Source organism: Malaya genurostris, chromosome 2 (genome assembly GCF_030247185.1).
Source record: "Malaya genurostris strain Urasoe2022 chromosome 2, Malgen_1.1, whole genome shotgun sequence".
Classification (NCBI taxonomy): Eukaryota; Metazoa; Arthropoda; class Insecta; order Diptera; family Culicidae; genus Malaya; species Malaya genurostris.
In genome coordinates, this window is record NC_080571.1 from 130250493 (window position 1) to 130278477 (window position 27985).

At 37.9% G+C, this 27985-nt stretch overlaps 1 protein-coding gene across 2 annotated transcripts in view; it reads right to left on the reverse strand.

Moving 5' to 3' along the window:
- LOC131427760 (uncharacterized) overlaps positions 1–27985 on the reverse strand; it is a 157046-nt gene that overhangs the window by 44479 nt on the left and 84582 nt on the right. For both annotated transcript variants that reach the window (XR_009229308.1, XM_058591223.1), the window contains exons 4-5: positions 25685–27971; positions 25515–25629 (exon numbers count right to left, since the gene is read on the reverse strand). Coding sequence is in view for 1 of the 2 variants with exons in the window: in XM_058591223.1 (XP_058447206.1) it covers positions 25515–25629; positions 25685–27971 (2402 nt within the window). In the remaining variant the exon portion in view is untranslated. The remainder of the gene's footprint in view (positions 1–25514; positions 25630–25684; positions 27972–27985) is intronic.

Here is a 27985-nt window from a genome sequence, read left to right on the forward strand (position 1 = left end):
TTAGGTACTTGTCGTATCCTTTGCGATTCGTCTCAATTTCACAAGACATCTTTCTCCGGCAACTGTTCTTGAATCATTACTCGATTTTTATTTTCCATTTTTCTAATATCTCTGTCATTATTTTCAAATATTACTTACTTCGATTCTCTTAGTCGAACGTAGTAAAGTTACCAAGTTTACTCCATCGTAAGAATACTTAGCATTTCACATTCATTCTAATAAATTTTATAACCCTTCTTATATACACTACAGTAGATTAAATTTCATATCTTATATTATATTCATCGACGAAATTTTATAGTTTTTTCCCATCAACAACAATTGAATTATGGTGCCATATACTTGTCTAATTTGAAAATGTTCACTTCATAAGTTGAGATGGATTTCCAAAACCCAATATGCAACGTCGAGTCAGGTAATACAACTGTCAGTCTGGCAATAATGTTTCATGATGCCAAGACTTGTCTAACTTTTAAGTTCTAAATTGAACAAATTTTAATATAAATGGATTTCAGTGCTCTTCATTAAATACCTGCACAAAAAATATATATTTTAAAAAGTGATTTGTACGTTGATTCCTAAACGTTTATCTCGTCATTGCAATCAAATACTAATAGATAGCTCAAATACTAATAGATAGTTTAATTTTTTCCTTAATACTTTTGGTGAAATCTGTACAAATCTGTATTAAATTTAAGAAATCTGTAAGCAATCTGTACTCTGTATTAAATCTGTATGCGCATGTAAAAATCTGTATAATACAGATAAATCTGTATAAATGGCATCTCTGGTTATGACAGTTCGAGCAGCGTCAGTCGAAATCTAGTACCACATTGTTAGGATCTCGATCACGAGGTCGAAAGCGATACGTAATGCCTCAGTTCAGTCGAATCGACTTCAAAAATAATCGTTTCGAGCAACTCGATTCGAGATGCATAATGTCAGCCCAGCATAGCCAAAGATATTTGTGGCGTGATTGCGATTCATCACGATCACCCGATATTTATGTTATGCAAGTTATGATATTTGGTTCGACTTGCTCACCAGCCAGAGCTCAAGCTGTAAAAAATTATAGCGCCGAGCAGCAATCAGGACAATATCCGTTGGGCGCTGTCGCGGTGTGTCGTCAACATTATGTTGTCGATTATTTGGATAGTTTCTCCACAGAATCAAAAGCTAGAAAAACTATTAATCAGGTTATAAACATACATGACCGAACTGGATTTTTTATTCGCGAATTTATTTCAAATAAAAATACTATTTTAAACAGTTTGCCAGAGGAAAGAAAGAATGCTAAGAAGGCAACAGTTAAAACGTTCAGCGAGAAACAGGACACCTATGATAAATTTCTAGGAGTTTATTGGGACATCAACCAAGATAAGTTACGATTTGCCTTAAATTACAAGAAACGCGACTTTGGAAACATTGATATTCACGTAACACATACGATGAGAGAAGTTTTAGCTTTCGTGATGAGCATATTTGATCCATTAGGTCTGATTGCCCATTATACTATTCAAGGATAACTTATTATACTACACCAGTACAGTTTAAGTTGGGACACGATCTCGTTGGAGAGAAAGAGCCGCTTGATCTTCTCCGCGAGAATGATATATCGGCGTGGGATAGATTAATAAAAAATCAATTATTATACATTAAATTACTTATGTATAAAGTACACATGGATAGGGTACGTTTTCATAACTTGAATAAACCGTTTGACTATTTCAACGACTATAAAGATAGAATGAACACGGAACATTACGCAATAAAAAGGCGCAATGTGACGTCTATAGCCGACAAATAGAAGAGCTAAAAGATGGAACGTCGACATCTGATAACCAGTTGAATAAATGTAATGCATTTTTGGATAATGATGGCCTGTTCAGGGCGCGGGGTCGGCACGCTAACTCAAATAGTATTCCTTTAACACTAGGACCCCTATTATTTTACCGAAGCATCGGATAACCTTTTTAATAGTCAAACATTATCACAAAAAAACCTTCATCATAATGATAATGTAGTATTTTCTACGTTGTGGGAGAAATATTGGATTCCCAATGGAAGGTCAGTTTTGCGCGACGTCAAATTAGCGTGTCAAAAATGTCGCAATGACGCATCCAAACCAGAACCACCTCAAATGGCTCCTTTACCAGATTGTCGAATTGGTGAAGTTTTCCGTGCGTTTGTAGATACCGGTGTAGATTATTTCGGTCCTATAGAAGTTGCGGTTGGAAGGCAGGTACATAAGCGCTGGGGCGTTATATTTACTTGCATGAAGTCTAGAGCAGTTCACATAGAACTAGCCGAAGGGTTGGATACAAATTCCTTTTTACGTTGTCTAAGTAAATTTATGGCTTTGAAACATGCAAGACCAAGACAAATTTGGAGTGATAATGGTACCAATTTTGTTGGTGCGAATAAAGAACTCAAGAGAGTTTTAAAAGAATTAAATAATGAAATGCAAAAACGGGGAGTGCTACTGGAATTTTCGTGGAAATTTAATCCACCGCTCAGCCCCCATTTTGGAGGAGCATGAGAGCGTTTAATACGAATCATTAAGCTATCTTTGAAGCAGATGTTATAAGCTTTTGGAGTCAACAGGCCTCGAGTTGAGACTCTAAGGTCATGCTTGTATATGGCCGCAGACATGATCAATGATCGACCATTAACAGAGATATCCTTAGATAATGCGGATTCTCACTTTAAAACTCCCAATCAGTTACTAACAGGGAAGATTAGCGAACCAGAAGAAGCTTACATTACTGATTTGGTAGATCTGTCACAAACTAATGTAAAAGCTATCGCAAATAGCCAGCTCCACTTGTGGAGACGTTGGCGCTATGAATATTTACCGACCTTAACAGAAAGGCGGAAATGGCAGGGCAAGGTTAGGCCCATTCAGGTTGGCGACGTTGTCGTTATAACTGAAGATAGTTCTCTTACCGGCAGAGGACAGTGGCTGAAAAACATTATTGAGAATGTGCAAATGGCCAAAGACGGACGTAAGGTCCGCAACAGTAAAAACTGTGAAAGGCATATTTAATCGACCCGCAGTAAAAATCGCAGTACTTGATGTACGTGAAAGTTGCGATATTATTGAACAGAACAAAAAGAAACCTTCCTTGTTTATATATGCCATTTCTTGGCAGGCCGTGAAAGGAGCCGCAATAATAGTCGTGCAATTTGTCGATATTTGAAAGCGAAGATAAATAGACCACCATATAATAAAAATATCCCATCGATAGTTGATGAGCATAGGGCTTAAGAGCTCATATTTCGATAAGCTCAAGAAAGAGCATTTGAACAAGAGTTAGCTAGTCAAGAATCAGTAGACCCTAATAGTTCCGTGGCTAATCTAGAGCCATTTTTAAATGACGAAGGTATAATGAAAACAGGACGAAATGGCAAAATTATTCTACCTGTAACACATATGTCCCGATTATTAATGAATTACAGAATCCAAACGAGCCCCGATATTTACGAAGCTAGACATAACATTTCGTCATTGTATTATATGACAAATTTAAGTTCTATTTTAGAAGACATAATAAATGAAGAATTGCCTCCAGCAGTAACAGCAACAATGAGTTCAGCAGCAACAGCGAGTTCACCAACAACAGCACCAGCAATCATCAGTAAGCAGAATAAACCCCGATCTTCGTCAGTAGTTGTGGAGGCGTTCCCGCCTTCACAAACCCCATCGAAGCGAGCACTGTCACAATCCACAAAACGTAAGTAGAAAGTCACAAAAACCATAGCAACGACTTTCGAGGAAAGACACTTCGTCGGTTGCATTCGCCCACAAAAAAGACCACGTGAATGGGAGTTCCCTAATTGGGGAACAAAAAAAGAAATCGACATGGACCGTGTCAGGGAAAAAGCCAAAAAACTTCGAGAAGAAAACCAACGTGCAAGCAAGCCAGAAAAGGTCAAACTCAAAGAAATTTAGACACATCTATGGACGACCTCTTAATATCATAACAATTATATGCATCGGATTATTATGCTGCGTGTTTGGAGCATTACCTGATTCGTCAACGAAAGGGTTGATCGCGTACGATTGCGCGAACCCTGAAATCAACATAACAAGCTACTCACTGCACTGTGGAATGCACTCGCATACTTCCGATTACGAGCGAGTTTTGCATATAAAATAAAAGAATTCACAGCAGAAAGCTGCCAAAGAGCCCATATGCTCAATTCAGTGCCATTAACACACAATATAAATATAAACGAAGCGACAACGAGAGGCGAAACCTTAATCGCAGGACACGTTAGCGGTAGTAGTTGTACTGGCGGAACTTATCGCACACTAGAGTATACATGGACTAAAACTTTAGTCTCCTATACGAAATATCATTATATGAATATACAGCCAAGGTTGATTTAGATAACGACCAGATCCAATTACGGCAAGGTTTAATTTGTCAATTTTCATTAGGCCGTTGCCTGGATTCCGAAGAAGGATATTTAACATGGGAAGTAAATCCAAATAACAAATGCGAAGACACTGAATACGAAATCATTTTTGAAGGATTGGTAAACAAAACCTCGCCCAATTCCAAAAGACGAGAACAACATCAAATAATAATGTACACCACAATTTCGAATTCACAGTTATTCTCCATTAGAACAAAAAAATACGCAAAAATTTGCGGTTATGGCGGATATTTTACCGATCATTATAGGATTTTCATACTAGAAACCACGAATATACGACCCCCGTTCTTCAAAGAAGCATCAATAGGAATAAACAACGATATATTCACGTATTTTAATTAAAAAATAACCATGGTTGAAAACTACGTAGTACAGAAACTAGACGACGTGTATAATACAATCATGATTGAGATGTGCAAGTTGGATAAATCAGTCATGGAAACGAAGTTAACCTTGGCTAGATTGAATCCCGCCAAATTCGCTACCAGCAATATAAGAAAATCCGGATATACAGCAGTAGTCGCTGGAGAAATTTTATACGTGCTGGAGTGCAAACCAGTTTTCATAACTCTTCGCTCAGTAGACGAATGCTATCAAGAGATACCAGTATCATACAACAACCGTTCGATGCTTATTGCACCGGTGACTAGAATATTACATCAGAGGGGCACAGAAATTGACTGTACACCGTTACTTCCGGCCAAATTTATGTTAGGTGGTAATTGGTACACAATCGATGGACAAGTGCGAGAGACAACAGCGCCGAAACAACTAACAACAGACATCGTTACCAGTTGGACGTACACGCCACTTCCTAGTCTCATGGAAACTGGAATCTATGACGCCGAAAGTGTGAGGAAAATGAGGAATTTAATTCACGAACAAGGAAATACTCGAGTAGCATCATCTATAATCCATAAGATGCTAGCAGGGCAGCACCCAAATATGCAAGGGTTTCACTTCGAGGCCTTAATATCAGAAACAAGAACTTCTTTTCTTAAACCAAACAATATAGTGGTTTTCAGCTGGACATAGAATGCGACGGAATCGTCGAAATAATGAGCGTCAGGGCCACTGATGCCAGGTTTGCAGATTGGTATGTAAATTTGTAATTTCGTTTGTTAGCAGACCATTCATTTTAATGACTTTTGCTATTACTGTAGGGTTTTCGTTTGGTTTTTTCGTCATACTTCTAAATATTGAGGTCGCATAGGACCATTTCTAATACGCAGACGTCTAAAATTTCACCTGGCATCGCTGCCAGAAAATTGGTCAGTTGTTTTAACCCCTTCGCTGTCTGTTGTATTGAAATTAACTAGCATAAGGCAAAAAAAAAAATTAATCGGCTGTTGGATTGAGGCCAATTGCATTTTCAACTGGAATAATTCCTTAGCGACAATTGTTATTTCATTATTCATCGAAAGCATTAACAAATGTATATCTGTCAAAGACGACCAACTTTTTAGAGTAGACAAATAGCACAATCGAATAAAGCACGAGGTTTTGAAAACCAAGGCGTCGATTAATACAAAATATAAATGAAAAGGGAACATACTAAGCACAAAATAACCATTATGTACGATTCAGACGATCCGTCTTCTTTTGTCACAGTCAATCTCCGTCACCGACACCGTCAACATTAATTACATGCATTCTTATGGAACCATTCACACGTAACGTCACCGTCACGGAACGTCTTGACGGACGGAGCGTGTGAACGTTCCGATAAAGAAAGTATTAAACTAATTTTGACGGAAGCTGACGTTCCGGTGACGGTGATGGAAGAGGCGGATCGTCTGAATCGTACATTATGTCAAATAAATAGCACACGCCTAAAAAATCCGTGCAAGTTGTAGCCGTAATCTGCCACATACGCATTATCAATATGAATTCATTATGACTGAAGTTCTCTTAATAATAAATAAAAATTTAGTCATTGTAACGGTCAATTTAAAAAATATTTTTTTCTGGCTTGTGGTCTCGAAGGGGTTGAATCGATGCGAATGACAGTTTCGCTATCTTTGCGGCATTTTGTCGCTATCTTATCGCATCGCAAACTTTTCTAGCCGACAGTGAAAATCACTATAATCACATTCTCAAATTGAATGGCTTGGAATTGAAATGGTCTGATCAAGCTAAATACTTAGGTTTAACGTATGACAAAAAAACTCACTTTCAAGGATCACATTGAAGGAATCCAGACAAAGTGTAATAAATAGATTAAATATTTATATCCTCTTATCAACAGAAATTCTAAGCTCTGTTTAAAAAACAAATTGTTAATTTATAAACAAATTTTCAGACCAGCCATGCTTTATGCAGTACCAATTTGGTCAAGTTGTTGTTCAACCAGGAAGAAAACGCTTCAAAGAATTCAGAATAATATATATATATATATATATATATATATATATATATATATATATATATATATATATATATATATATATATATATATATATATATATATATATATATATATATATATATATATATATATATATATATATATATATATATATATATATATCTATATATATAAAAATGCAGAGATCATTCTTTGTAATCGCATCACGTAAGAACGGATGAACGGATTTACATGATTCTTTTTTTGTTTGATCAGTTTTTACCCCCACCGGGTTCGTACATCAAAAAAATTTGGTAAACTTGTCGGAAAAGTGGGGAAAATTCATGAAGTTGTTTTGTATGGACAATGGAATTTTCCACTGAAAATGTCGTCTGAAAATATGATTGCTAGATCTACGATTGATGTTTGGCGTGCAACGAGTTGCATAGGTGTTTGGCCGTCGAAGAAAGGAATACTAGATAGTTGAAAGAATCTTTTGGCGCGGAACGAGTTGTTTTGTGTGAAGATTTCACATGCATACTTGATGTGATGTGATTCGTCATTACGTCGAACCACGTGCTTAATTGGGTATCAAAATTGTTGCTTGCCAAATGACTTAATGACGGAATGCTATGTCATATGCTCTAGAAAACCGCAGTAGGCAGGAGAAAAAGTTCTGATATCATTTACCAGTTGATGAATTGGGTGTTCAATGGAGTCAGATGAATAGTATTGGTCATCGCGCGGGCAAGGTTAACAAATCAGAAATTTTTTAATGAATCAATGAAAAGATTGTGCTGTAGAAGCGCTGAGGTCAAACTAAGAGATTTTCCTTGCATTTTTCTTTCTAATGATTTAGATTTGACTAAGCGCACACAGTTAGTGGTTATTAGATATCAATGTTCAAGATGATTACCATAAAGAATATTGAGACTGTCATTTCATATTGCATATTCTGTGAAGAATGATCGAACTGGTAAGATCAATATGAAATTAAAATTTAAGCGTCGTTTCCAAGCAATCAAAAGTTCCGCAGTACCTGAAAATATCCACTAAATATTGAAGCTCTAAAGTACGCATGGTATGCTTTTTGATAACTTGAACGTACAGAACAGATTTTGAGAAAACTTTCTCGCTGCTTAAAAACTGTACACACCGAATTATTTTTTTACGGATGTCGGTACAGTTTTACTGACTTTCGAACAGCTGAACACATTCGGTAATGCGTTCAGTAAAAGTGTTATTTGCTGAATGAGAGAGTAGAGTTCCACTAAACTTCGATCTGTCATAATTCTACTGGCTTCTTCATCATTCAATACCGACGTTCGGCGAAATTTACAAAACAATCCTAACTTTTATGTAAACGTCTTGACCCGTAAAGTATTACTGTTTTTTAGGTACATTTAGTTTTGTAGATCGGTGAAAGGAAGGAGCAATTTTGTTTTCAAAACATATTTTCAACCGATTAATTAATTTATTTGCGTGTGATGAATGAATTGAATTACATTTGCTCTCCAGAAATAATTTATACAAATAAAACGAATCTAATATCCTTCGGATGCTCAATGCATGTAGAAGTAGGATCACCCAAAATATTTCTAGAATCCAGAAATGAAACAGTTGAAGAAGGCTTTTTGAAAATATTCACTCAATGAAAACTTACCGCCAGGAATCAGTATTATCTATTTTGTGCACAGAAATCGATTTGCACCATATTGTTTGCTCTACAAATCTAGAAATGTTCACATATTTACGTCCGAAAATGATGTTATTTGGTATAGTGATAATTACTGAAATTTTTCATTATTTTTTATTAATTTTCCGAATATTGGTAAAACGTCGTCAACTGAGTTCTTCAAGAGAAATGACGTGTCAGTAAAAGTATCGTAACTTTCACATAGGGTTTTCCGATGTTCAGTAGGTCCGTAGATAGACGACCGTAAATTGGATAAATTTTACGTATCTTTCAGTAAAAATAATATTCTACAGATCGTTGCCGCGAAAATTATTACCGAACACAAAAATAGAAATTTTTTGTGTATAAGAAACTGCTTCAAAGTTTGTTGTTCTGTCGGGTGAACATTCACGTATGAGTATCTGTTCCTAAAAAAACGGACTGTTCAGAATAGAAATCTGTGAATTAGTTCAATTTTTGCTTAACAGAAGAATTTCACACTAATTTTTTGTGATATTTCCTGTTTTGGGCTAAAGCGAATGTGTACCGAATTTCGTTGATAGTAGGTTAAGTAATTAGAAAAATAATGGAGAAAAACGTTAACCACATAGTCATAGGTTGACAATTCTGCTATCCAAAACCATAAATTCGAACGATTAATTTTTGGACGAGACGAAGTTCGACGGGTCAGCTAGTATATATATATATATATATATATATATATATATATATATATATATATATATATATATATATATATATATATATATATATATATATATATATATATATATATATATATATATATATATATATATATATATATATATATATATATATATATATATATATATATATATATATATATATATATATATATATATATATATATATATATATATATATATATATATATATATATATATATATATATAGTATATATATATATATATATATATATATATATATATATATATATATATATATATATATATATATATATATATATATATATATATATATATATATATATATATATATATATATATATATATATATATATATATATATATATATATATATATAATATATATATATATATATATATATATATATATATATATATATATATATATATATATATATATATATATATATATATATATATATATATATATATATATATATATATATATATATATATATATATATATATATATATATATATATATATATATATATGTATACGAGATCTACGGCTTCGGATGGCAATTGCTCGCTTCATTTTGGGACTCCATCACTGCGTCCCTGTCTCATAGAAGTTCTATGAAGAATCATCAACGAACTGAACCGTCGCAGCAATTAACCGCTTCAGTACCGAACGCTCCCCCGTTAGAAGCTGTAACATCTGGCAACGTCTACCCGATCAAACAGCTGAGAATTCTCAACGCAGACATCATTAGAGCATCGCATCGAGAAACGGAGGCAACCAGCGAATCAAATATTAATTAAATAGATTAGCATATTGTATTAGCATTCAACATATATACTTTTCTCCAATATATATTCAAGTGTTATAAGCTTTAAATTAATTTTCATAAATCAATCACTACAACGAAACTAGATCTTAAGTGAATTTTATTCTTTTAAAAACTAGTGAAATAATTATATTCAATTACATGAAATCTATGACAATGCAATTATTTTACATTAGACATACGCTATATCAAGCACAGAAGCTGAAACATACAGCAAAACAAATTTTAATCTCGTGTTTTCACCCTTATTGAAGTAATAGAAATACTGGGGCCGGAATGTTCCAGCACGGCTCAACATTAGCAAAGTTACCCGGCAGATTTCATTCATTTCAACAAGTTCAAATCCAGGATTTCAAAACGCGATCGAACATTTCAATTTAGCAGAAAAATGCTCAACCACCAGATAAGAAAACTGGAATTGTTTACCCCAGTTTAAGTCCATGTTTATTTTCCATAGTAATAAAACCTTTCCGGGCTGGTAGCAAGAGTCAAGATTTTACTCTAGCTGATTCGAAGTGGCCACTTCTGTCAGTCTCAAACAGTCGATAGAAATACATAACTGAGCTGATCTGCGGTAGAGCTTGGCGTGCAAGAGCAGCACGCTAAGATATACCTGCCGGATCGAAGGATCACGCCTCAGTTCGAACACCGATCGAGCACTGAAAAATCATACAGTCGAGTAAGAATTCATTGCCCATTCCGTCATTTCGATAATGTGGGGAGGGCTGGTTAAAAATGTCAGAATTCTTCTCAAAAAGGGCCTAATGTCAACACATACGTTATTTTTAGAACCAGTTTTGAATCATTTCGATGTTTAAAGGCACTTTCTTCGAATTCAAAACAAAAAACAGGTACGCCTTCCAATTCGTCTTCTAACGAAAACAATCCATTGACAGGTAGATCGACCTCGTCATTATCTTCTTCTAATGTGTGGGGGACGGGTATCGCGTGATGGGTAAGTCTATACATTTCACGCAGCCCGCCTGGGTTCGATTCCCAATCCCGCACATAGGGTCAGAAAGTTTTTCTGGTCCGAAGAGGCAAATGACCTTAAGGTTAAAACCTCTATAATCGAAACAAAAAAAATTCTTCTAATGTCAGTTATGCTAGTATAACAGGTAGAAATCTACCACTTAATTCTTCTAATGTAAATAATCAAAACACAGGACCGCCTTGCAGTTAATCTTTTAACGAAAACAATTTATTAATAGGTAGATTGGCCATATCATCTTCTTCTAACGGCAGTTCTAATGGCAGTCTACCTACCAATATTCCTTCAATGCCATTCGCTTCTTTAAATGAAGTTGATTTAAGCGATATAACTGAAAATAAAATGATCTACCTACAAGATCAACTTTTTCAAATGATCATCCGAATGAATTCGACTTCATCACTTTTTGAAGCATTTCAAATCGGATGGAAATTTGCAAATAATATTATAATGAATTTAAAATTTAACAGTGATGTTAAATAATTATTTGAATATTTTAAATTGGAATGCTCGATCTTTGAAATCGAGTGAAGATGAATTTTATAATTTTCTCAAAGTTCACAAAATTCATATTGCCATTGTGACAGAAACTTTTCATAAACCAAATGACATATTGAAAAGTAATCCACATTATGCGGTTCATCGATTTGACAGGTTTACTGGAATGGGTGGTGGAGTTGCATTTTTTGTCCAACGGCAAATTAAACATCGAATTTTACCTTCTTTCAATACTAAAGTTATTGAAAGCTTGGGAATCGAAGTTGAAACCATTCATGGAATTTATTTCATCGCTGAAGCATATTTGCCATTCCAATGCACCGGCGAACAATTAAATTTCTTTAAAGGCGATTTGCAAAAACTCACAAGATATCGACCGAAATTTTTCGTAATTGGGGACTTAAATGCTAAGCATGTCCAGTGAAATTGTAGGCAAAATAACAGTAATGGTAAAATACTTCATAATCAACTCTCAGCTGGTTACTTCACAGTTCTTCATCCCAGTAATCCGACTTGTTTCTCTTCCGTGAAAAATCCGTCTACAATTGATCTGGTTCTAACGGATCAAAGTCATATTTGTAGTGAACCGATTACACATGCTGACTTTGACTCAGATCATCTTCCTGTAACATTCAGACTTTCCAACGAAGCTTTAATTAATCCAATTAGTTCTATATTCAACTATCATAGAGCTAATTGGTTGGATTACAGATCTCACATTGAAAATCATGTGGATCATGAAACTATTTTAGAAAATTCTGCGGACATCGACACAGCAATTGATAATTTGAATCATTACATTATCGAAATCTTTCAGTTCCCAAAGCTCAAACTAAATTAAATTCTCCCATCATCGATGACAATCTTCAACTGCTCATTCGGCTGAAGAATGTTCATCGACGACAATATCAACGTTCTCGTGATCCTGCTATGAAAAACATAGTTAAGGCTTTTCAAAAAAAAATTAAACATAGATTTACTCTTTTGCGAAATGAAAATTTCGCTAAAGAAGTTGAACAAATTAAACCATATCCTAAACCTTTCTGGAAACTTTCTAAGGTTCTTAAGAAACCTCAGAAACCAATTCCTGCTCTCAAGGAAGGAAATCAAATACTTCTTACAAATGGCGAAAAAGCTGAAAAACTTGCTCAGCAGTTCGAGAGTGTCCACAATTTTAATTTGAACGTTGTGAGTCCTATTGAAAATAAAGTCTCGCTGAAATATGATCATATTTCAACCCAAGTGTTATCACAAGATGACGTTATTGAGACGAATTTTGATGAAACTAAATCAATTATTAGGAAACGTAAAAACATGAAGGCTCCTGGTAATGATGGAATTTTTAATATTCTTATTAAAAATCTTCCCGATGTTGCCTTGAATCTTCTGGTTAAAACTTCATTAGCTTACTTCCCAAAAAGATGGAAAAACGCTAAAGTAGTTCTTATCCTCAAACCTGATAAAAACCCAGCAGAAACATCAAGTTATCGTCCAATTAGCTTACTTTCTTATATCAGTAAACTTTTTGAAAAAATTATCTTGTTGAGAATGATGTCTCATATAAATGAGAATTCAATTTTCTTGTATGTTACAGAGTGCAGTAAGCAAGACCGGAGGGAAACAATTAAAAGCAGATTATTTCTGAACTGCTCTGATCGGTGGTTAGGTTTGTACTGATGAAAAGTTTTTCTTCTCTAACAGCTACGGTTGTTATAGCTGTTACTGTTGACGACAGTTGGAGTCGTATTAACTTGTAAGCTACTGCGTTAACACCCCCTCTCAATCCGACAATCCGAGATGAGACCTAAGTTTTCGAATCTGAGTGGCTTCTAGTGGTTTCGTGAAAAGATCCGCTAACTGATCCCGTGTTCCAATTGGCTTGATATTCAGTTTTCCATTTGCAACTAGATCCCGGATGAAGTGGTGCTTCACATTTATATGCTTGGTTCTTATATTTTCCAAGTTTTTCGCCATACACACGCATCCTTGATTATCTTCATAGATCGTTACAGCATCGTCACGAACTACCTGAAGATCCTTCAAAATACCAGTTATCCACACAGACTCTGCTTTTGCAGCACTAAGAGCAACATACTCGGCTTCACTTGATGACAATGACACCGTGGATTGCTTCTTGCTACTCCATGATACAGTACATCCAAAAACTTTGAAAATGTATCCACTGATCGATTTTCGGTCCTCGAGATCAGCAGCCCAATCCGCATCTGCATACCCGACTAAAGCTTGTTTGTATTTCCGCACAAATATCTCAATACTCGTTTCAATGCATTCCAATGAACAGTCGACGATTCCTGCTGGAAACGACCGAGATAACCCACAGGATAACGAATGTCTGGCCTGACACAGAGCATGATGTACATCAGGCTTCCAAGCAACTCTCGGTAAGGTTCGCCCGCACTTTCACCAGCACGAGACAATTGAAGTCCTTTTTCCATAGGAGTCTTGGTTAGATTGCAATTGTTCATGCCAAAACGATTAAGCACCTTCACGATACTGGATTTTTGTGAGAGCTTCATGATACCTTCACTGTGGTTATACTCAATCGTTATCCCGAGAAAATGGCGCATTTTTCCACAATCGGTCATAGGGAACACGGACGCAAGCGGCACCTTCAGCTTGTTAATCGACTCTAAGTTTCCTCCAGCTATGATTAGATCATCGACGTACAGGACAACATACAGGTCGTCAGCTTCACGAATTCTAATGTACAGACAGTAGTCGTGCATTGATCGAACGAATCCCAGTTTCTCGATCTGACTGTTGAACTTTTCATTCCAACAACGTGGAGATTGTTTCAGCCCGTATAACGACTTCAGCAGCTTACATGCTGTTCCTGGTGGAGCTTCGACTCCGTCTGGAATCGAGATGTAAATCGTCTCTTTCAGCTCGCCATGGAGAAAAGCCGTCTTCACATCCATTTGATGAAAGTAGAAGCCTTTGTGTACACCAACCGCAAGTACGATCCTGATCGTTGCAAGTTTGGCTACTGGTGCATACGTTTCCTCGAAATCCAATCCTGGTTTCTGCTGGAATCCCTTGGCGACAAGTCTCGCCTTGTATTTCAATATCCTTCCAGTCTCGTCCTCCTTTAACCGGAACACCCACTTGGTTTTTAGTGTATTTACATTAACAGGACATTGAACCAATTTCCATACTTGATTGGTCTCCATTGATTTCAGTTCGTCACGCACAGCCTCCAGCCACTGTTCTTGATCATCACGAGCGTAAATTTGCTGATAGCCTTCAGGAACATCTACGACAGAGGAGTTTACGGCAGAAGTTGCTCGGTAACAAGTAAAAAAATCAAGCAACTTACCAGGTAGCCTGCGCTCCCGTTCGCTATGCCTTGACGATGAGTCCATGTTAATCTCGTGTCTTTCTGATTGCGAAGGGAGCGCGCGGGCAGCTGAAGATTCAATTGATTCATCCTCTTGATCACTGACTTCTTCGTTAACTTGCTCTTCTTCTAGATCATCTGATACTGGTTCAGCATCCCCCTCTTGCTCGAGTGGCGGTAATACTACTAATGGTTTCTCGTGTTCTTTGGACTCAGCTGAGTACGGAAAACAGTCTTCGTCGAAACGAACATCTCGAGCAATTACCATCTTTTTGGTTTCCTTGTTCCAAAGGCGGTATCCGTTAGGAGCGTAGCCGATCATTACCACGCTTTGACTCTTGGCATCCAACTTTTTGCGAACCTACGATGGAATGCATGCATAAGCCTTACATCCAAACACACGAAGCTTTGCTAGATCTGGTTTGGAACCTATCCAGCTTTCAGCTGGCGTAACACTTTCAGAGAAAGGACTGCGATTGATCAGGAACACTGCGGTTAAGGCAGCTTCATTCCACATCGACTTCGGCATTGACGCATCAATCAACATAGTCCTTACTTTTTCAACAAGCGTTCTGTTGAACCGCTCAGCCACACCATTCTGTTGGGGTGTATAAGCCACTGTAGTTTCTACTTGGATACCTTTTTCTTTGCAGAATGATTTTTGCGCCGTAGAGCCATACTCTCGACCTTGATCTACGGTTAGTTTCGAGATCCGCGTACCAAACTTAGCGGTCACCAGCGCTTCATATTTTCGAAATTTCTCAAAGACCTCCGACTTCCGCTTCATGAGATGAATCATTGCAAAATGTGTCTTGTCATCGATGAATGACACGAAGTATCTTGAGCCATCCCAAGCAGAGGGATCAATCGGACCGCACACATCAGAATGGATACGTTCCAAAATTCGCTTTGCTCTATCACGTGATCCATTGAAAGGATCCCGACAATGCTTACCTTGAGCACAGGCATCGCAGAACTGAAGTTTCCCAGGTTTGAAATTAACGCCAGTTGCCAGCTCTTTCCGAACGATCGTAGCCATTCTACTTTCACTGAGATGTCCCCAATCGTCGGTGTCAAAGTTCATTACGATCAACTTGACAACTGTTCGCAGCAGCTGCCATTACCTTGATATCGAGCTCGTAAAGATTTCCTTTCTTCGGGGCAGTGGCGACAACATACCGCTTTGTACTTCAGGAACAGTACTTCCATACCAACATTCGCGAGCTTTTGTACCGACAGCAGGTTATCTCGTAGATTCGGTACATACAGCACCTTCCGCATGTTGAGATGTATGCCTTGGTTACTTAAACCATTTATTTCACCTTCTTCCCTCGCAACTAGATTCTGCCCATCCTTCGCAACATTTATCACCACGGGAGTCATCAAGGTTTCAACCATATCAAAGAAGCTCTTCACGTTCACTAAATGATCACTCGCTCCCGAATCCAGTTTGAAGTGGATAGTCTTTTCACTCGGTTTCGTAGCTGCGTCGCGACTCACCATAAAACTGACAGCCTTTTCTTCTGTGACTGCATGTGCTTCTCTCTGCTTACAGTCCTTCTTCATGTGACCAAGTTTTCCACATTTATGGCAATTTCCCTTGAACTTGCCAACATACTTCTTTTGCTGGTTACCTGCAAACGCTGCTGGTCTTGCTTCAGAAGTTTCATCCATGCGATCGGTACGCTTTTGCTCTTCCGCTAACAGTCTTTGCTTGACAAAATCCAGGTTCAAATCTTCTTCCCTGATATTTTCAAGTGCCGTAATCAACGGATCATACGTATCCGGTAAACTCAGAAACAACTGAGAGACGAGATCTCCATCGGATAAAATCGCACCAGCCGTTCTCAGTTGTCTTACCAAATCTTCGAACATCAGAAAGTGTGACCGCATTGAGGCCCCCTTCTTCATACGCAAACGACCCAGTTGCTTCCTTAGGAGAGTTTGACTCACCACCGACTTCTTGGCATAAACTTCGCCCAAGCTCGTCCACATATCCTTTGCGCTTTGTTTGTTCCGGACCACTTCCAGAACTTCATCAGCCAGGAATCCAACGATTAAGCGTTTTGTCTTCCGGTCAGCTTCCTCGAACTTCTTCTTCTCCGCTTCCACAGATGGAACATCGGTTGTCAAGGTCTTCAGCACGTCCACTGAATCCAGAAACAACTTGACGCGGAAACTCCAATTTTCGAATCCTGGTCCACCGGAATATTGTGGACTTCCGTGAATTTGCGGGGTGCCCATAACCTCTTGTATGTTACAGAGTGCAGTAGGCAAGACCGGAGGGAAACAATTAAAAGCAGTTTATTTCTGAACTGTTCTGGTCGGTGGTTAGGTTTGTACTGATGGAAAGTTTTTCTTCTCTAACAGCTACGGTTGTTATAGCTGTTACTGTTGACGACAGTTGGAGTCGTAGTAACTTGTAAGCTACTGCGTTAACAAATTGTTTTACCAGAGCAGTTTGGATTTCGTCATGAACATTCAACTACTCATCAACTTGTAAGAGTAAAGAACATGATAAAAGCAAATAAATCTTCTGGGTTATCCACTGGAGTTGCTCTTCTAGACATAGAAAAAGCATTCGACAGTGTTTGGCACAAAGGTTTAATAGCAAAAATGTCTGATTTCCAGTTTCCTATTTATTTGATCAATTCTGATAGCTAACCTTCTTCAGGTTAGCTATCAGAATTGTAAATCTGAATTGCTACCCGTACGAGCCGGAGTTCCGCAGGATTCGAGCGTAGCTCCAATCTTGTATAATATTTTCACTTCTGATCTTCCAAATCTACCCGTTGGTTGTCAGAAATCGCTATTCTGTGACGACACAAATCTGTTAGCCACATGTAGAAATCTAAGAGTGATCTGCAGTCGCCTACAAAGAAGTTTAAATATTTTCAGTGATTATCTGTCAGAATGGAAAATTGAAGCAAACAATAATCACATTCTCAAATTGAATGGCTTGGAATTGACACGGTCTGATCAAGCTAAATACTTAGGTTTAACGTATGATAAATAACTCACTTTCAAGGATCACATTGAAGAAATCCAGGCAAAGTGTAATAAATATATTAAATGTTTATATCCTCTTATGAACAGAAATTCTGAGCTCTGTCTAAAAAACAAATTATTAAATTATAAACAAATTTTCAGACCAGCCATGCTTTATGCAGTACCCATTTGGTCAAGTTGTTGTTCCACCAGGAAGAAAACGCTTCAAAGGATTCAGAATAAAATTCTGAAAATGATTTTGAAGCGTCCTCCCTGGTTTAGTACAAATGAGTTACATAGACTCATAAATATAGAACCACTAGATGTAATGTCAGTCTCCACCAGGTCTGCTTCGGTCGCTGACTCGAACTTTGTTGATACTGCTGTAGATGAAGATAATGACGTGATTTACCTTCAGACGCAGAGCGGTTCGGCGTGCTTCTGTAGATTAGCAGAAAGGTGTCTAGAGCTTCCTCTCCCCTCTTGAATTTTTTTGACGGCCCGCTTGAAGGTCTCAACGAACCTTTCAACTTGGCTGTTAGACTGGGGATGGAACGGGGCCGTTGTGACTTGCTCGATATCGTTGAGAGCACAGAAGTTGGCAAATTCCACACTCGTAAACTGAGTACCGTTATCCGTTATACTAGCATTACAGGCATACCGAGCCTTGCAAATAGACTTTGAAGAATACTGATGGTTGCTACTGAAGTGATTCGTCGGGTTTGCACAATCTCCGGCCACTTGGAGAAGGAGTGGACCGCTAGCAAGTAGTACTCACCGTAGATGGGACCGGCGAAGTCTACGTGAACACGTTGCCAAGGGCCCGATGCCTTCGGTCATGGCACTGGGACGGCGTGAGGCGGTGACTTGGCAACCGATGCACAGTGCCGACATGTTTTCACATAACCGGCGATGTCTTCGTCGATGGATGGCCAATAGACGTAGTCCTGGCGATGGCCTTCATACGCTGTGTACCAGGATGTCCATTGTGAAGCTGATCTAAGCAACGCATGCGGTACTGAGCTGGAATGACGAGTCGTTCAGCGAACAGTATGCATCCGTCAACGGTAGTGAGGGATTCCTGTCTGACTTGGAATCGTTTTATCTCCGGATCGATTGCTTTCGTTTGAGGCCAACCGTCGGTTATAAAACGGTAGACCTTCCGGAGTACTGGGCCAGCTTGAGTACTTCGAGCGACGTTTCTGAAAGTAAGAGGCAACGCATCTACTGTATCAACTGCTACTGACCTAACATCCTGCTCGAGAATGATGCTGGCGATGACGTAGTCTTCTTCTGGTCGCGCGTGTCGGTTTATCAACCGGGACAGCACGTCGGCGTTACCGAACTTATCAGTAGGAACGTACTCAATGGTGAAATCGTACAGCAGTAGAGTGAGGGCAAAGTGCTGTAACCGGTTGGCCGTATATACCGGTATGCCCTTCTTGGACCCGAAGATTCGGAGCAGCGGAGCGTGGTCAGTCTGCAACTTGATGACGACAAAGATGATAACTAGACCTTCACGATCCGGTTGACTGTAGTTCTGCTCTGCCTTCGTAAGACCTCTGGAAGCATGCTGTACTATTTTGATGTAGCCATCTGGGAACCTGTGACTTATTGTGGCTCCAACACCAACTGACGATGCGTCAGCAGAAACGATTATCTCCTTTTTCGGATCGTAGTGCGTTAGTAGAAGATTTGAGGAGAGAATCTGCTTGAAACGCTCGAATGCCTGCTGGCACTCCGTTGCCCACTGGAACTTCGACTGCGATATCAGCAGATTGTCCAGCGGGAAGCGAAGCATTCGCATGTTCGGGACAAACTTCCCGTAATAATTGAGCGCCCCGAGGATGGAACGTACACCGTGAACGTCAGTAGGAGGCGGAAGCTGCACTATTGCCTCGATTTTTGCTGGATCTGGACGCAGACCTCAATGGTCAACAATGTAGCTGAAGAACTGCTTTCAGGTTGCGGACCTTTATGGAAGACGATTGTAATGAAACAAACCACGGTGCGTGTTGATGGTGAGCAGATGACGAAACTGCTCGTCGACTTCAACTTGCAAAAATGCATCCGAATGATCGATCTGGCTGAAGAATTTGCAGTTAGCCAGCTTAGCGAAGATGTCTTCCGGAAGAGGGAGCGGGTATTGGTGAGACTGCAGACCGGAGTTGAGATTTGTAGAATAATCTCCGCAAACACAAATGGCACAATTTGCTTTGCGCATTACGACGATTGGTGTTGCCCACTCCGAGTAGTCGACTGGTGTAATGATGTTCAGCTGCTGTAACCGGTCCAACTCTTGATCGACTGCGTTGTACATACAGTACGCAACCGGGCGTTTTGGACAAAAAACGTGCTTGCACTGCTCTTTTACGTCTAACTTCACCTGTACCTTACTACATAGCCCGAGTTTCTCATTAAAAACTTCTGGAAATGCAGAACTAAGCGCTGCGCTAGAAGTCGAAAAACTAGATACCTGTCAGCAAAAAGTATCCATTGACACCCCAAGTAGCATTCCGCAACTAGTTCTGATACGACAAAGTCTAAACTATGTTGAAACAAGAGCACGAACATGTTTTTTATGTTATACTGGTCAAAACATGGTGACAGCAATGTTTCATCATAACATAACTATTTACGAAATAGTTATATAGGTTTCCAATTATAACATCTTTGTGTCATATTGAATTAAATATAATTTATAAGCTATCGTTACTTAATCCAAACATATCTTTAATCACAACTATGCTTCTAGCTACTAGTTGAAAATAAGTTTATTTGACTTCAATAGTAGCAACCCGTAACTAGTTTTGATACCACTTAGCCCAACTGTGTTGCAACAAGAGCACGAACATGTTTTTTATGTTATACTGGTTAAAACAAGGTGACAGCAGTGTTTCTTTATAACGTAAACATTGAAATAACTATCATTTGTATGTTATCGTTACTTGATTCTAACATCACAGCTATGTTTTTAGCTACTAGTTGAAAAAAGGTTTATTTTCCGTTGTGAAACTATTATAAATACTTTAACGTATATGTGAATCGTTACTGTGAATTGATATAGCAATAACTTAGATATTATAAGATTATAACATAATTTCTTCATTGATTCAGATAGTTATCGGTAGGTTTTCCCAACGTTATGATAACGAAAATGCAAACAAAACAACCTTTCTTGGCTTGAATATGGCGAGCACAATATGGAGTTTTAAGAAGTGTATGAAACGTAAATAAAACCAGGATATTTTTTTTTTCAAAACTACTTTTGGTCGAAAATAATGAAAGGCAGAATCGTCATTTTTGTTCTATGCACTGTCATAAACACGAAGAAAATAATATAGGGATTGAACATCGATTGTGATAATATTATAATTCTTGTGATATATGAATTTAAAATGATGAGAAATCACTCTACTTGGAATAATTTTGAGCATTCTGACCATAGGGTTATTTTGTTGTTTATTTTTTATTTCTTTATAAACAGATTTTGATTGAAGGCGCATAAAAAACAGTTAAGTAAAATTGAATTCCGCTCGACAGTTTTTGGATCGTTGTGAAATTTGTACCTTGTATCGTGTTTGTGATTTAAAGTACTCTTCTGCTGTTTTATTGATGATAGAAAAGTATTCTGGATTTATTCAATGTTTATAATGTCGATGGTGACTAAGTTTCAACTAGTTTACTTGAGAACAAGTTATTTTCAAGTTATGAAAAGATAAGTTATTTCAGTATGGCATTACAACGTAACGACAACTTATTTTTAGCCGACTTAACAACTAGTAGAAACTGCGCTTTTTGAGTCATGCAAGTGGTTAGATGTTAGTAACAATCACTCAAATATCTGGATGCAAACTAGTCACAAACAAGCTAGCGTAACAAAAATTGTTACTAGGGACGGACCATGAATTGAAGCTATCGACCAAATCCGATCCGAGAAGTTGCAGCTGCTTTTCAGTAACCCGAATAATTTCGCTGCGAGTATTTTCGCCGATGGTGACGTCACAGTAAAATTCACCTTCGAGTGGCAAAATATTCCCAGATGTTGTTTTCGCCTTCACTGTAGATGGTGATAATCTGGGACTACCGACCTTTCGCCAGATCGGTTTGCTGATGACCGCGATGTCGGACGCTGTGTCTAACTGAAGATGAATGTGAGTTCCATTTAGCACAACGGAGACAAATTTCCGCCGCCTCTGCACGTTACACATGTTGACAACCACAACCTTGCTGGCCACCGAACGTTTTCCACCTCTCTTCTTCTTCTTGGAACTTGCACAGTATCCTTGACGATGACCGTACCGACTACAATCGGGACATTGACGGTTCTTGTACGGGCCGTCACGAACATAATGGAACGCACCACAATACCAGCACGGAGTATCGGGTTTACGCTTTGTGTTGTTCGCATCTGACCTGGGAGACAGCTAACGTCTGTTACTGACGTTTACTGTCATATTTCTGCTTGAGCTGATTAATATGATCGAAAGATGCAGCAGGTTCGATGATAGCATTATCATGTTTGAGATTAATGAGACGCTGGCATTCGTTCGATAATTGCTCCAAAGTGAGGTTATTGTTCTCCTCAATCCGTGACAGAAGTCTGGTCCGAGTCTCTGAATAACGCTCAGACTTTAGTCCGCACACTTGAACTGTTGTTCTGACAGCTTTTCCAGCTCGAACTCGACGCAAAGTTTATTCACACGGCAGGCGTAATCAATTTTGCGACCGTGTCTGCAAAAGTATGCTCTTACAGTGTTCTCGGCAGAATACAAGAGACGTACATTTCGTGTTCAGATGTTCCCATCTTTCTGAACAGCAATCAGACCTTCGCTTGGTCGTTCAACCGAGCAGCATCCTTTTCGAACAGCTCGTCGTATCTCGTGAACCTGGCTGCAAACGTGATGCTACTGTCCACGTCGACGCGGAACTCCTTGATATTCCCAACAAGGGAATCAAGAATTTGTTCCGGAATGGGTGCTGCGCCCGCATGCACTTCCAAAACGACTTGCCTGATGAAGTTCTCTTGTGACTGCTGACTGTGCTGCTGTTGCTGGAGAACTTGTGTCATCGGGTGCAAACACTGACGAAGGAGCTCATCCGTAGCTGGAGGAACTTGCTGCTGTTGGCCTTGTTGCTGCAGGAAGGCATATTTCTGTCCATTCGGGATACTCATCCTTTTGTCTTTTTGCACGTGGGTGATGGGAATCTTGTGTGAATGTTGTTGGACAGCAGAGAACAGTATTTGAGTGTCCTTACAGACAAGTAACAAATAGACACATTTTAAAACTGAACTACTATACTTTAATACTTAATAATGACATGCTACACAAGACACAACAAAAGTAGTTGTCTTTGCTGTTAGACAACCGTTCTGAATCTCTTTCTAGCCGGACTGGCGGCAATCTCATGGCAGCAACATATACGTCAACGCAGTGACAGCATAACCAAATACAAATTCTAATACGGAATACTCCGACAAATTTTCTAGGACACATTTTTCGTTATACAGTACACTGTCAAGTTACACTGACAGTGTACTTTTGCCAATTTTCTATACATGGCAGGGTTGCCAGTATTGCCGTTTGGTTGGCTGCAACACTTCTCTTCCGTGAAAAATGTCACATTGAAAATCATGTGGATCACGAAATTATTTTAGAAAATTTTGCGGACATCGTAACAGCAATAGATAATTTGAATCATTACATTATCGAAGCTAGAAATCTTTCAGTTTCCAAAGCTCAAACTAAATTAAATTTTCCTATCATCGATGACAATCTTTAACTGCTCATTCGGTTGAAGAATGTTCGTCGACGACAATATCAACGTTCTCGTGATCTTACTATGAAAAACATGATTAAGGATTTACAAAAATATATTAAACATAGATTTACTCTTTTGCGAAATGAAAATTTCGCTTTAAATCAAATGTCAAATTGAAAAGCAATCCACATTATGTGGTTCATCGCTTTGACAGGTTTACTGGAATGGGTGGTGGAGTTGCCATTTTTGTCCAACGGAAATTAAACATCGAATTTTACCTTCTTTCAATACTAAAGTTATTGAAAGCTTGGGAATCGAAGTTGAAACCATTCATGGAATTTATTTCATCACTGGAGCATATTTGCCATTCCAATGCACCGGCGAACAATTAAATTTCTTTAAAGGCGATTTGCAAAACTCATAAGATATCGACCGAAATTTTTTGTAATAGGGGACTTAAATGCTAAGCATGTCCAGTGGAATTGTAGGCAAAATAACAGTAATGGTGAAATACTTCATAATCAACTCTCAGCTGGTTACTTCACAGTTCTTCACCCCAGTAATCCGACTTGCTTCTCTTCCGTGAAATTCTTCTTCAATTGATCTGGTTCTAGCAGATCAAAGTCACATTTGTAGTGAACCGATTACACATGCTGACTTTGACTCAGATCATTTTCCTGTAACATTCAGACTTTCCAAATTGAACAAATTAAACCTTATTCTAAACCTTTCTGAAAAGTTTCTAAGGTTCTTAAGGAACATCAGAAACCAATTCCTGCTCTCAAGGAAGGAAATCAAATACTTCTTACAAATTGCGAAAATGCTCAAAAATTTGCTCAGCAGTCCACAATTATAATTTGAACGTTGTGAGTTCTATTGAAAATGAAGTCTCATATTTCATATTTCAACTCAAGTGTTTTTACCAAATGACATTAATGAGACAAATTTTGATGAAATTCAGTCAATCATTTGGAATTTTAAAAACATGAAGGCTCCTGGTAATGATGGATATGCTTTTCGGTAACAGATATAGTAAAAAAGGTGAATGGATGAATCATATCGGGGCTACTGTAAGCCTTCTCGCATCCCTTGGCAAAACCTTGTGGTTTCATTTCACATCACATCTTGGAATGGTTCTTAGTGTCCTTGGGATCGTAGCATTGGTCACGCAACGTACACTTACGAGTCGGCTGCGAAGTTTGTTACAATGGAAGGTTTCCGGAGTGGGGTGGGTTTTGGCCACTTTTAAGTTAGCTCGACGGATAATATTTATTTTAACGTTACATACAGAAATTGCAAAAATAAGTTAGTTAGGGGTTAGTTCAGTTAAACTTGAAAAAAAAAATCAAGTTTGGTCTGTTTCATATGAAAAGTAATCGCATATCTGTCCCACGCAGTAAAAATCACGTTTTATTAACTAAAAAATGTACAGGTTGCATTAATTTTGCAGTGCATGCAAAAATTTCAATCGATCCCAGTTCTTCGCCAAAATAGTGTTCTTCAGAATCAAACGTATAGTTCCCATTTATAATTACAATTTCATCCTCCGAAGCAACAACTTTATAACTTGTTGATTTTCAATAGGGGACTGATATGCAAGTATGGGTAGTATAGTACCCTGACTTTGTTACTTCGCTTTGCTATGGTTTTCGACCTTTTGTGTTATGCCGTCTGTTTCACACCTATAATTCTGGAACCAAAAACCAAATCCGCGTTACATTGAACGAAATACACTGTAATACCATTCATTTTAATCTTAAATTGTGAAAATCGATTTGGTCATTCTCGATAAAATCAAATCAGATATATCGATGAACTGAATGTAATTCTAAAAGACCGGGCTTCGATTCGATCGGTTTTCAGAGTGATTGCATAACCTTTTTACATGAGAAAAGAAAACTATATATACTTACAATATCATCATGGTTGATACGACTTCTAAGTTCCAGACAAATATAGTACTCCCAAAGATTAGCAGGTCGTTCTTGTTTTAACGCAATCATTTCACCAGTTATTACATTTTTACCGCTTAAAAAAAATATTCTGTAATGCAAATTTAAATAATTTTATGTTTTGCTCCTACCAGTACACCGTCCCAAATGTGCCTTCGCCTATTTTTTTCATAACAGAGAACTTTGTATCTTGTACTGATACTACCATTCCCTTCACTAATGGCTGAACTTTATTGACCAATGAACATGTTGGGAGCTCTTCAATATAGCTCATAAAGTTGATTTTTTCCAAAAAAGCTTCTTGTAGCTTTGGGTCGAATGGGTCTACCTCACCTGCCTGAGTCTGGTGGCAAATGAACTGAATTGTTCCATCAAGGTCTACCTCTTTCTTCATGTACAGATTGTTAGCTGGATTGAAATGTTCGTCAATTTCTTCCCATTTCTGATTTACTTCAACCGGAGATGTCAGTTTTCGAACATAAATGCTTTTACCTAAATCATTACTATCACAATCATCTAGTTCGATAACTGGAGGTGATTTGTTCATCGGTTCCGGAATTTTAAAGACATCTTCATCGTTATTCACATTTAAATTTATTTGTTTAATGTCCACTTCATCCATACTAATATGTATATCTAGCAATCGTTTAGGGGTTTTCCCACCAGGACTAATGAAGACAACGGCTTTTTCTGGTACTTCACATTCGGAAAACTGTCCTGGTATTAGTGTTGAGTTTTTGATATTATTCATATTTAACGAAAATATCTCAGTATTCATATCTTCGGTTGACCGTCGTTGATCGGGAGAGGGATAATCGGCTAAATTAATGGCACCCATCACACTTTTTATGATAATTGGTTTGGGTGCACTACCAGCTGGTATGAACACCGGTAATTGTTCTTCTTTGACGAGTTTCTTTTCTGGGGTTTTTTGAAAATCGGCTAAATCAAAGAAAGACGCGTTACGATCAAATTCAGTATTTTTTTGTGATGGTTCCTTTAGAGGGCTTCTAACACTTTTTTGTTGAACATTTTTTGGTGAAGGGGTCTTTGAAAGTAACTCGAACAAGGAGTCGTCTGTTCTGGATTTTTTTACCATAGCTGCAGACTTTATTGTTTCCGTTTGTTTCACAAGTGGAAGTGGAACAGTATTGGTACGTTCAGTAGTGATTTTGAAAGACATTATTGAGTTTATTCCAGCTTCACGCTGAGGAAGATGAGAAATATTCTTACGTAGAAGATGAATTGATTCTGTAGCAGTTTCATCCTCTTGCATTTGGAAAAGCGTAGAATTCCTTACATCTTTGTTCTCTTTATCTATAATCACACCAGTGTCCACTTTTGCCGGTAAAGCATTTTTTGACACAAGAGGTATATTTACCATTGTTTCAGTGCTATCGATATGGATGTTAAACGGTTTGACACTAATAGATTCCTTTGAAGAATTTTTTCCAATTACCTCGAATGGATCTTCTTTAGTTAACATATCTGGCATTTTAAATAATATTTCTTCATCCACGTTGTTTTTCCTAGGCATATCATTGCAGTTGTTCAGTCTCTCATTTTCTACTATCACTATATCAGAAATTATATCTCCTTGAGGAGGTGAAGAAACCGATGATTTAGTACTGCACGTACCGGATATTGTACTGGTTTCAGTCCGCTCCATTATCGTTGAAAGCTGTTTGGGTGCTTGAATACTGTTCGAATTACGAGTCACTGATTCCAATCCGATATTTTCATCATTGATTTTAACTTGTTGCATTTGAGCAAAGTTTTCATCTTTTTGATGATAATTATCGTCTAATACAAGGCATTGTCGTTGCAGTACAGTTTCAGATTGTTTCGTTACTGTATTTTTGAGTGCTAGTGGAGTACTTTGACTCCTCACAAACATATCAAACATTTGCGTTGAACAAGACTCGTTAGGATAAAAAATATTAGATTCTCTATTTATTGGTTCGTCGTCGTCCAAAAAAATTGGAACAGCTACTTTTGACTTGAGTTTAACCGTGGGAACGATAAAATCAGTTTCTGCATCAATTTTTTTTTCTGTCTCCAAATCATGACGTGAAATTTTTTTCGAAGCCGCTTTCATTGAAGGAGATTCCACTGATCGTCGCTTGTAAATGTCCGATTTTTTTATCGTTCCAGTATACTTTATATCGTCCTCCAATGAAGTATTTTCAGCTGGTGTGGATAAAGCATTAACGGATCTAGTACTTACGTCATCTTGTTTTTCTTCGCTTATCATAACCATGTTAACCTTAGGAGGAAATACGGATTGTCTTATAGAACTAGCAAGTGTAGGGGCAATACTGATCCTGGGAGTAGCAATTGAAACACGCTTTGATTGAACAACAGTCTCATCCATATCCACTCTAAACATGTCATCGTCATGCTTATTATCGATGTAACCTATATAATGAAAA